Source organism: Pygoscelis adeliae, unplaced genomic scaffold, assembly GCF_000699105.1.
Source record: "Pygoscelis adeliae isolate BGI_AS28 unplaced genomic scaffold, ASM69910v1 Scaffold155, whole genome shotgun sequence".
NCBI classification, from domain to species: Eukaryota; Metazoa; Chordata; class Aves; order Sphenisciformes; family Spheniscidae; genus Pygoscelis; species Pygoscelis adeliae.
In genome coordinates, this window is record NW_008824932.1 from 5050856 (window position 1) to 5063351 (window position 12496).

At 38.0% G+C, this 12496-nt stretch overlaps 1 protein-coding gene across 1 annotated transcript in view; it reads right to left on the reverse strand.

Moving 5' to 3' along the window:
* COL4A4 (collagen, type IV, alpha 4) overlaps nucleotides 1–12496 on the reverse strand; it is a 73323-nt gene that overhangs the window by 47405 nt on the left and 13422 nt on the right. Inside the window, exons 4-13 of the mRNA XM_009325115.1 lie at nucleotides 10139–10273; nucleotides 9192–9236; nucleotides 7392–7508; nucleotides 4563–4631; nucleotides 4304–4339; nucleotides 3471–3533; nucleotides 2970–3005; nucleotides 2753–2794; nucleotides 1672–1752; nucleotides 380–433 (exon numbers count right to left, since the gene is read on the reverse strand). Of these exons, the coding sequence (XP_009323390.1) occupies nucleotides 380–433; nucleotides 1672–1752; nucleotides 2753–2794; nucleotides 2970–3005; nucleotides 3471–3533; nucleotides 4304–4339; nucleotides 4563–4631; nucleotides 7392–7508; nucleotides 9192–9236; nucleotides 10139–10273 (678 nt within the window). The remainder of the gene's footprint in view (nucleotides 1–379; nucleotides 434–1671; nucleotides 1753–2752; nucleotides 2795–2969; nucleotides 3006–3470; nucleotides 3534–4303; nucleotides 4340–4562; nucleotides 4632–7391; nucleotides 7509–9191; nucleotides 9237–10138; nucleotides 10274–12496) is intronic.

Here is a 12496-nt window from a genome sequence, read left to right on the forward strand (position 1 = left end):
CTAACATACGCAGGGAAACATACATCATGCCCCATTAAGAACACACACAGATCTTCTCTATTTCTCTTCTTGAGAAAAAGTAATCTGTGCTTCTGTTTTCTTCAGTCCCAGTCCGTTATGTATCAATAGCCCAACTGGAAACACCACCGACCTTTCGCTACCAGACACCATTCAATAGGTACGTATAAAACAGACTCGGAAAGGTTTTCCAAAAGGTTTTGGAATATTTTTGCTTTCACACTGGTTTGGGTGGTGATTAAATTTCACAGCACAAATGTTGTTATTTCTTGCATCACCTTGTGCTTTAAAAGATTAACTTGATAACCACAGAAGGACTTTGCCAGCACCATGAAAGAAGAAAAATCATCACATTACTTACTTTGGGTCCACGTGGCCCTCTGTATCCTGTTACCCCAGGTAGTCCTTTTTGGCCCTACGTACACAAAGAAAGTTTTTGTGTATATTAATATGCAGGACATGCCTATGTGCCGTTTAACTTTTTTTAAGTCCTGTTCTGAATTACAACTGCTAAATAGTATTTTCTTAAGCACTGAGCCTGTTCCTCTAGGTGTACTAGGCAGAAGAAAACAAGAAAAACAATTATGTACTGATTTTTATTTCTGTTAACACTGTCAAACCAGCATCGTGACTGTGGAGTAAGACAGATTTATCTTTTCACTTGCAGGGACCTGCTAACTGGGGCTTTGTTCCTGCAAACATGCATGACAGTACTTCCTTTTTGTTTGCTGCTCTATTTAGTCTGATGCAAGTATTCACATGCATAAATCCACACTTTTGTGCATAGCCCCAATCTGAATGGGATGCGTGGCTGGCTACATGGTCATGATCATGTTGTGTGTTGCACAGCAGCGTATGTCACACTTTGCAGTAACATGGGGACTTTATAGAAGTTGTTTTGGTCCTTTCCCTCCTCCTCGTACACCTGCACGTAGCCACCATTTGCATAATCAAAGCCTAAGATCCGGTATGTGAAATCTATCGGTTCCCTGAATTGAGGCTGCAGAGTCTGGCAACGCCAAATTCACCTTTGCATTTGTGTATTCGAGCAAATCAGACTTGAGGACATAGGGACTCCAATATAGGGCTCCGTAATGCAATTTTTGTAACTCCTGTTCTTTCTAAACAAACATTCTAATGTTTTAAGGTACACAACTGTGGCTACAGTAGGTGTGATATTGAAGAAGTACAGTAAACAACAGGAACTTGCATTAAAAACAGACAACAAAAATCACACTTAATTTTCATAGTTCAAAACATTACACTGGAGAGATCTCAAAGAGAATAATTGCCAAAGATCTGAAAAATAAAGTGTTAGTGAAGAGCCACAAAGGAGATTCAATACCAGAGTAACCAACTTTACCTAAGCTGCCTGAAATATAATTTGCTAATGACAAAAATTGAAGAAAACTAAAGCAAGGGCAGCATCTCCTTTCTGCATCGGGAGTCTTCCCTCAAGGACATGAGCTAAAGTACACATGGGCTCTCCTCTCCTGAAAGCCTGTAGGAAGGGTGTTGAACAACAGGATTTCTGCTGAAGCTGATGGTTTATTACAGAAAGAAAGATTTGTCCTATGCCATCCTTGCAAAAATTACATCACAGGATTGTACTTGCCAAGTTGAGCACAGTTAAATATGAAGACAAATTAACACCTTTTCTCCTTTGAACAGCTGAGCTCCAGGAGGCCCAACTAACAGTGGTGACCCAGGTGGCCCAGGAAGTCCAACGTTGCCCTGTGGAAGCCAAAGGAACAGCAGAGAGACATTCTGTTCCATGCAACATTTCAGTGAGACTCAGCATGTTTTCCTGTTGTATTACAGCACTACATATTTCTGTACTCACTGAACATGTACTTGTACTAATACTAATACCCATAGATAAATAAAGGTTTATACTGAGATCTGGAAGCCTCTCTACCGTCTCCCCAGATGAGCACGGTTGACAATCTTAATCCCCTCCTATTCTCCCCAGTCATTAAAAATAATGTTATGGCTAAGGAAATAAATGAGAACGCTGTACTCATGGCTCCTGCTCCGAGTCTGCTGTGGAGATGGTTACAGGATTGTCAAATGTCTTTTGTGTACATACAGTCTCTCGTGTTCCAGACCAAAGCCTTTGAGCACAAGGTTTTGTGAATGTACAGATAAAATTATTGATTTGCTATGGAAAGTTGTGCATGTTAGAAACTTGCACAAATTCTAAGAATTGACTGGACAAATTCATAGAAGAAAAATCAAATATTCCACATTGGTTCTGTAAGTCCTGAGTACGCTAACAGGTGGAGACTGGGAGAGGAGCTATTATGATGTGCTTGTCCTTTTCTTACACCCTTTCCTTGGCATCTATTGCTGGACGTAGCAAGAGATGAGATTCAGTGACTGATCTGGTACAGCCACTGTTACTGGAGGGTACTGTTGTGGTTATTTAGGCAGTGTCTGTACAGAAGGCAATTGCTATGTAAATGCTAACTATTATATTGTTTGTTGCTTTTCAAAACCTCCAGAACATGCTTGATTCCTGTATGCAGCTCACTGAAGTAATCACTTCTGCACAGAATTAATTGATTCAATAACTTTTATTACTTCTCCTTCCATTCTAACGTGATTAGTCGGAGCACACAGCCACAAATGAATGGGTTCCAGGGAACCCAACAAGACTCTATTATACTTCTAATTCTACAGCAATAATATATTTAATAATATTTGATTTCTTTAATAATATTTGATTTCTTACCGGCTCCCCCTTTTGTCCATCCACTCCAATACCTGGATTTCCCTAATTGATAAAAAATGAACACAGTTTGAAGATAATCAGAAAATGCTGGCATTAGAGTTTAATCAAGTAATTCCTTTGAAAAACTTGTTAACAAATAACCATAAGGGACATCTCAAATATTTGTATAAATTAATCTATTATTTCACAAACAACTTCAGGAAAAGTCATTGCCTACCTGTTCACCTGGCAAACCAGGGTAACCTGGAATACCCTTTAAAAGAAAATGAAGACAAGTTAATATGTCTGATTTAGAGGCAGCTTTGCTTTGAAAATTACCTCCTCTTGCCAGCAGCACCTAGAGGCAGAATCTCCTCTTGGGATGTACCTATCCCAAAAAGCAATTTACTTCACCTGGTCACTGCTTTCAGGAGGGCTTCCCACTTTCCGGTTTCCCACAAGGTGGCCTTGGGGAAAGGGAATAAGGAGAGAGCACTAGCAGCATTCCTCCATGACCACAGACTGCCGGGATGAAATGTGTTCACGCAGGCATGGGAAGGAACAACATACGCTCCAATTCCTGAACTTCCAAACTCACAAGGTAAGGCAAAAATCTCTCTTTTTATCCTCTGCCTCAAAGATTATTTCTAGGCTTTGATTAAGGCAAGTTCTAAAATTGGTAGACCAGAATTCATGCATATCCTGAAAATGCAAGGCTGTGTAACTGTGGTGATCTTACAGGCATGCCTGGTTGGCCTGGGTATCCAGATGGGCCTGTTGTACCTCTTGACCCTCTAGGTCCCTGGAAAAGACAGCAAAAGGTCTGTTTGTGAAAATACCAAGAGCTTACCCTTTTCTCCTCAAAACTAGTCCCTCCAAAATGCCTGCATCACTTGGACTCAGTCTACTGGCCACTGCATTCCACCCATGGCCTGAAGCTTACACCATGCCTGAAACCTCACTGTCACTAGAGCAGCTCAGCACCAGTTTCTGGATAATACTGTACAGATACTGGACAATGCAGAGTTTTATGTTATTAATGGATTGAAATACTTCGTCAGTAATTGTGCCACAGTGTGGGGATTCGATACAGTTCATCAGTGAGTACTTTTTTGAAGGGCATAAGAAGAGTAAACCAAAGCCATTAAAAATGTGAGTCAACAACAAAATTAAACTCTCCCTTCTTCTCGCATGTTTTTATGGCCAAAATACGGTAGTATGCTACATGTTCTTCTTGGGAGATCCATCAGATACTGTTGAAGAAGATGTCACATCTCTACGCATCTTGAATTTCACGGAGAAAATATTCTGCAAACTGTGAGTACCAGGGCGATAACTGCTCAACGCACAGCTAATGCAGGTGAGTATGGTCTGTTCTGGCTCCTTTTCAACCAGCGTGAACTGCTCATGGGGGCAGATGACAGGGACTCCAAGTTTGTTAGACTTTATTCTGGAAGTTTGCTATTTAAGGCAGGCAGAAGAAACACCAATATTTCTTTACTGTACCAAGAAGGAAAATCTGAATGATCTTCAAGACAAAAAGCATGTATAGAACCCACTGACTGTACTTACGGGCATGCCGGGGGGTCCAGGATCACCTCTGTCTCCCTGTAATGACAATCATTTCACAGATGAATCATTACAAGCTTTGTTGTGGGTATTTTCTAACTTTATAGCTATAAAGTCACAAGCTATCTGTTCCAGTTGTATATTTGCTTTTAATCTTTTTTTGCACCAAGCTTTACTAAACAGTGAGGAGTTATGAGAACAATTACATTTGCCATACATATTTTCCTACAAGATATGATTTTTTTCACAATCAGATACTTACTGGAGGTCCTTTTCCAAAATGTGAAATATACACTGCATTTCCTTTTTCTCCTTTTTGCCCCGGATTTCCCTTTAAAGAAAAAAAGTCTTTTAAAACATGATCCACTTACTGATATCCTACATTTCTATGGAGACTGAATGATAATTTCTCAGGCTGTACTTTTCTGGTGCCTGTACATCACTAGGTAATCCACTAGAACCACCATCACTGCATGGGCATTTTGCCGTTCTTTTATCTAATGGGACCCTTAAAAGTAAAATTGCCTTCTGTACAGTTGAGCAAAACAGCTCCTCACAGCTTCTGGACTCCTGCTCTGTTAGATGCTCCTTAGCTCTTGGGTACTTCGATATTCTACAGTCTTCACAAATCTTGCCTTTAGTATCAAGTATATTAATATGCCTACCTTTCCTTTGAGTGAGTCAGCGGCTTTAAGTATTAGCACTCTGCCTTCTCCGAAAGTTCATGCTGTGATTTAGAAGAATCTAGTGTGATTCTGCATACAGTTAAAAAGCTCAAAGTATGGACTGTGTTACATGCATAATCTTCAACATTTCCATCTATTAGGAAATATGTTTCACAGTCTATAAAGAAAAAAAATCTGATGCCTAAAGGCCCTGTTTTTTTTAAAAACTAAGTTCCCATGGTACTTGCTGTGGAGTCCTTTATAAAACATTGCCAATCTTATCACCCTCAAAACCTCAGTCTGACTTAGCAGGAATAGATGATTGCTTTTGCAAAATTTAATTGTAATGCTCAATTGACTGTTAAGAGCATGATATGTACATATCTGAAGAACAGATATATTAAGACATTATTTCTGAAGTTTTCTCATTTGAAATCCAAACATACTGGATATAATTTAACTAAGTTAACCACCTAACTATTGATTTCAATAAAATGTGATACTGTTTTTCATAGAATTTAACTACTTTAAAACTGTACTGGTTTCCTGATATTACACACTGGCTGCTCAAATCCTGAAGTCAGAATGAAACAGGGAAAGTACTTATCCCTGGAATGGTACAATAAAAAGAAGAGTTACAGCTGTCTGCAGCTGGATATAGCTACAGTAGACTGGATGCAGATTACAGGTCAAACAACAGCTGCTAGGGAACACATTAGACACATCAAAAGTTATATTTGTCTTTGGTTATTTTACATGTGGTCTTTTGTGTAATAAAACATCTTTATTAGATTCAGTTAGTTACCTTCTACATGACTTAGGTAAGGGCTTACAAATACAAACTACTTCCTTTTCCAATTTATTGGTGAGGTAAATGTACAGATTCTACAAGGTAACAGAAGTAAAGCTGATGAATATGCACATAGTGCTAAATAAAATTAAACGGGACAGCATTGTATATAAGAATAACATAAAAATGTTAGCTGTAATATAGAGTCAAGCTGGTACCTGGTGCAACAAATGGATTTAAAAACAGGCAATCTGCATAGAGAGGTTGGAATAGCATTCTTGTACACAAGCAAATATGGTTACTATGTCTTGTTTTTCTGGGTAGCTAAATTAATTTGCACTGGAATTTTAGTGTGCATATCCAAGGCTACATGCCTATTGTGTCTCCCATTCTTTGTAGGTTGCAAATAGTTTTCTAGGCCTGCCAAAGGGCACGCTCCTGGAATTGGGAGGATTTATGCTGTAATTTGTCCCAGGTCTCATTTTCCCTTTATGCCATTTGGCTAATTATAAAACTCTATTTTGAAAGCCATAATAAGTAAGAAAATACAGGTAAAATTAGAGTTTGAGCAGAAGTCATTTTACTGTTTGGTGGGTTAATGGGTTACTTTGAGAGGTATAACAAATGAGGTTATTATCAAGTTTTTTTATCAGGCTGTGTATTTCATAGCATTTATTAGAGATCCAAGACTGAAACTGTATGTTTTTTCTAGTTGCTATATTTTTGATAACATCTTTTCACTCTAGCACCCACTGCACATTTTTTGATTGCTTATGGCTGAATCAGCGTCTTATTTAGCTCCTACTAAACACATTTGACTTTTCATTTAAACTGCAGGGTTTTTTGTTGTTTTATTTAGAAAATTTCAGGGAAGATCTTAGACCAACTAATCAGCTATTAATCATTCAGAACTAAAACTTGTTTCCATGAAAAGTCAAAGACTGGGGACTGGATCTGTTCAGCAAAATGTCTTCAGAGCTACAGTAATTTATATCCCTTACTGACATGAATCTGTCTTTTATCTTCATTAGAAGAGCACTGCTAACACAACTATTTAAACAATTTTAAAATGCTTTCCATTTCAATAGCAAAAGTAAACAATATTAAAGTGCTAATTTTAAACATTTTAACTGAAATGATCTCCACGTATACAGATAAACACCCAGGCAAGATTAGGTGTGCACAGAGCAGTCATGAATAGGTATGTGTAAAAAGTGGCACATGAAACTCTAAAAGCATGATTTTGGAAGAGATCTACTAATACACTTGTGTGATCAACCACTAAAAATCTTCAAGTGTTACAGGACTTTTAGATTTGTTGAAGCTTCCACTTATTGCTAATTCAGCTCAGGTATGTCCCTACTGGAAAAGGGGACAAAGCAGAATTTAACTCTCAAGGTAGACATATATACTTTAAGGATATAGGAACTTATTTCACATTCAAGCTTAAACTTAATGTATTAAGGCACCAAGTGTCCTTCACTCCCATTAACCTTAGTAAGAATGCCTGGAAATTCATTGTGCAGTGTAAAGCTAGTGCCATGGTCTAAAACTCCTTTCATTTTAAGAGCTGTTAGCTTGGAGGGGAAATGTACATGTACAGTATTCATAGACAGTAGGAATGCCTTTCACGTACATAAGGACCTCTCGGTCCAATATAACCATTTTCGCCTGGAAATCCTGGATCTCCTCTTGAGCCGTTGCAGCCATCTAAACCACGCTTGCCCCTGGGTCCTTCACTTCCTGGTAATCCCTGAAAGACAGTTTAATATTTATTAGAGATACAGCATGATAAATAGGGAATTACTTTTTAAATTAACAGAACAGTTCAGAAACAAATATCTCAGATCTGAAACAGAGGACATCTCACAGTGGTCCCAGCTTCACACTCTGTATTAGAAATGTTTTCTATTGTGATCAATAGAATTTTTTTCGTGTATAACAAATGATATAAGTATTTTATATCTTTTTCTTTGATGCATAGCAAATGTACCAGGGACAGCACTGGTTAAGAGGGCCAGACGGAGCTCTCACTTGAGTCAAAAAGTAACGTGCTGTCTTCTCACAGAAAGCAGACTCTAACCCTCTAACTATAATCTTTCTTGTGGCTGTAAAGAAAAGCTGAAGAAATACACAAAAGTCATCTCGAGCAGCCTCATATTTTTTAACTGATAGGATAAAACAAGGAAAAACAGGACACAGCTTGACTCAAGCACACAGTAATCACAGAGATTATGACTATACATTCAAGAATTGAGGAAGCGATTTTCTAACCTACCAAGAACTAACCAATGTCCAGATATGGGTTAGTTCTACTGCAAATTAGACATTAGGCAATAGGAACAGTGAGATTTGCCTTGGAATGATCTTTCCATTGGAGGAAAAATTATTTTCACAGAATTAAACATTTTTGTAAGGAACAAATAGTAATTTTGACCCAAATTTTTTGGGGGGAGGGTGTCTGAAAAATCATCAGGAAAGTATCCTGGCCATTTGCCTGAAATGTTTTTGTCAATTTTACCTTCTTCCTATCTTTAAGGTTCTTCATCCTAATTTGTGGACACTTTTTTAATTAACATTTTTTATAAAAAGAATATACGTTTCTTGGGAGCACTTCTTTTTTGTGCTAAATTTCGGCCTCGTGTCCTCTACATTATACAGACATTCTGGCAACAATCCCATTGTCAAGTGTGGACAGCTGACAAGCAGATGCTAAGACACCCACTCAGTTTCTGGTTCTGTTTTCACTTTCAAAATTCAACATTTTAACTTTGTTTGATCCATATGAAACTAGTAACAGCATAGGAATTCAGTTCTAATAAACAGCGTTTTTCAGAATACTGTAGCTAAGAGATATTATCTTTCTTTTACCACACCCATTTCCACACTGAAGAAGACATTCATAACAATACATAATCACATGCTTATAAAGATATATTTAGGATCCACTTTCCTTATTCAGGTTAAAATTACTGGACTCAGTGGTTGCTTTTTTTTCCTGCAAAAGGACTACAAGCAAAAATCAGAACGTTTGAACAGAAAACAGTACATCATTTGAGATACTTTCAGAGATGTTGAGAATGGAGCAAGCAGACTACAGCCTCCTACAGAGCCTGAGAAAATACACTCATTGTTTTTAATCCTAGCACCGACACGTGCTGCATGGACATGGGCTAGTCTTTACCTTCACTGCCCCACTCCTGCATGAAAATTATGTACTTACCTCACTGGGATTTTGTGGAGTTTGTTATCAATAGTAAACACAGTTGAAGTTAACCTGGCTATTTTACATTTTTGCAAAACGTCTTCTGTAGGTGACATGATATCAATAGGTATAAAGCCAAACAACTTATTGAGTGTATTGTTCTGTTAGAGGACTTGCTACGACTTTATAGAAACTGTAATTTTTATAAAGCAATATTCATTCAATACGTACAGGAACACCATCTAAACCAGGAAATCCTGAGACTCCAGTTGGGCCCTAAAAACAGGTGACATGAAAAAACAAAGTTGCTGAGGTCTTTAACTCTTAAAAAGAATGAAAAACAAGAATATGTGATACTATATAGCAAGAAACATGAAACAGTCTTGTTTGAAATATGAATCAAAAGCTGTTGTCAGAAATGAATATCTGAAAAAAGTTATACGGGCTTAGCAGGAGACTAGTGCCAATAGCTACCCATGTAACAGATGGTACGGTACAGGACAAATGTCTAACTCTCATACTCATTCATTCTCCAAAGATTATAAAATGACAGAGAAGGGGAAGTTGCCTATAACTTATAAAATAATTCTGTACATGATTTCACAACCCTGCTCCCGTTTTGATAATACTAGCAGCACAATTTCTATTTGCAGCCCTTACATTTCAGGTGTGCTAGATACAGACATTAGTGATTTCAATCATCCACTGAGATCAGTGGAATTAGACCATTAAAACTGATATGAAGTACCAAGAGCCAAGCACAAGGATTGTACAGCTATGAAAGATACGGACCTGAACTGCAATTACACTCCGTAAGTGGTAATAAAACTCTGTTTACTGTACAGCACTTTTAAAAGCACCATACTCCTCCCTCCAGCTCCACGTTCCTCCCACAGCCCTCTTTGAGGTTAAGGAGGATGACATGGTATATAACATTCAGAGACCGGGTCTGTTTAATTTTATTTTATGTCTTCTGACAATTCTAATTTTGCAATCCACAGCAAAAATCCCCTGAAACATTTTTTCAAGAAAGCTGTAATTAATTTCAGTCAGAATTTTGTGTGAGCAAGAGTATAGTTTGGCAAACGCTTTTTCATCATTCAGGTTCTGTGTCACTTGCCAATATTTAACATTACATACTGTATACACCTAAAAGAGCTGTCTATGGTGTTTCCTACCTTATCACCTTTTTCTCCAGCTGGCCCAGGCTGCCCATTCTCACCTCTCTGTCCTTTTTCCCCCGGCAGACCAGCTGGTCCTGTAGATCCCAAGGACCCAATCGGACCTTGAGCTCCCAGCTCACCAGGCTGACCCTGAAAAGAGTCCAAAGAAGTGAATGACTACTGCTGTAAACCTCGCAGCAGGCAGCATTTCGGAGATGACTATGGATAAAACAAGGCTTACAATGTATACATACTCATGATTCAAAACAGCTTGCTGTACAGCCTGCAGATCTGTTTCATGCATTAGATGCTATAGGAACACAACCTTCAGATTTAACAACTTGCCCAAGGTGATAATTTCTTTTCACCTTCATCAGGTCTCCAGCACCACCTCACTGAGATGCCTGGGATAAATTGCAAGTCTTCCTGGCTCTACCAATGTAAGCATCACCTTCTGCAAGTATAAGACTCCACCGAGCATCATATTTTTGCCACCAGAGAAGTGATGGCTCATTTTAGACAAAGGAACTTTGGACACAATTAGAACAAATCAAGAGAGTTCCCTCTTTCTTTTATGTCACACTATATGCTAATTATCTTGAGTTTTTCTAGCTTACATATCTTTCATCATCACTTTCAGATTTTAATGCCTTATTTAAAAGTTGCAAAGTTGCCTGCAGAAAAAAATGACAGTTATTAGCCAACATATTTACAGAAACTATCAATTCTAATAGATTGTGTTAAAATGCTTTGGGAGGTTGCAGAATGTCATTTATCTATAAGTGGCTCTAAATTGAGTATCTGTACCTACAGTACCATACAGACCACCTCCATGGATTTCTACTAGCTTTTCCAAGGTAGCATATGTTCTCCTGAAGTAAAAATACTTCCCATGCCAGCTGGATTTTTCAATCTACAGCATTGGTGTGGAGTTGTTTTGGATTTGTTGCAGTTTTTGTTCTGTGCTGCTAAACAACTATTAAATCATAGATTCAAAGTGCTGAATAAAGCAAGCTTTCTAATTAGACTCCACATGTGAGCTGTCTACACTTTCACCCTACAAAATCTATGTATTTACAGGTCTTTATTTCTCTTACTCATCTTTTCCATTCTGTATCATTATCTTTGTTCAGCTATAATTTGTTTTGTTTGCCAACTGAAGAGTGTTTTGCCTTCTTTTCAGAATTCATCAATCAATTATACCACATTATTAAAAAAGAGAGCAAAATGGAGCCCCATGCGTTCCCAAGAAAAGCATATGGCTCTAAGACCACTTGAGGGCAGTAAAGGATATTTCAGTACAACCTCCATTCACAGAAATGACAGACCACACGTCTATTTCTGTGAATGCACTGAAGGAAAACAAAATGACAGAAATCAAAGGTGATTGTAAGCAGATATGTTAGCTTCAGGAGTCAAATTATGTTGAAGCAACAGAACTGAATTGCTTGCTTCTCAGTGTAAACATTTCAACAGACTGAATCTGTCTGAACAAAATCTTATCTTGTGAATTGCAAGCGGGGACCTAAACCTCTTTTTATTTATTCTCTATTTGTCTTTTAAAGTATGTCATTAAAACCAGTGTGATTTGACATTGGGACATGAAGTGAAGAAATGTATGGTATGCATCATCCAACCAAATCAGCAAAGAAACAGAGTGATGAGAAGGTAACTCACACATGCTTGGAACAGGAACATACTATAGGCTTATGCTGTACTGAAAGCAGGACTGGATCACCACTGGCCCTGAAGCTATGATCAGGAATTTAGTCCAGAGGCTAGGAAAAGAAATCCTACACTTACAAATAAGGACTACCTGAAAAAGTATTCTCATACAACGCATGTTCCATTTGTCTTTACTGGCTCCTCTCACTTAAACCTTGATCCTGCTTCCAGTGAAGTCACTGGCAAAAATTCCAGGGCAGAATCAGCATGTTGTCTTCAGCAACAGTTACAATTTTCTTGATGCCATAATTTGAGCAGTGTAAAATATTATGCAAATTAAGGGCTACTAGTATTAAAATCTGCTGATTCTGCATCCTTGTCAACAATGAACGGACAGTCAGGATTCTGGGTGTTTAATTTGAGTATTTGCTTGCATGAACAATTGCAGCGTGCCTATTGGCAGGGCCTTGCGCATCCTCTGCTGTAAAACTGAATTTATTTGTTGAAGTACTCTTAAAGCAGCTATTACACCCTTTAAATACTTGATTAAAAAAAGACTGGACAACCCTTTTAGTTAAAGCATAATTTTCAGTGTAAGAAAAGTGAAATGAATGAGACTAATAATATAGCAAAATACAACTGTTCGAACCATGCACTCTGCTAGAAGCGGTACGTTTTTTTAGTACACTGAACTAGCTGTTACCATGC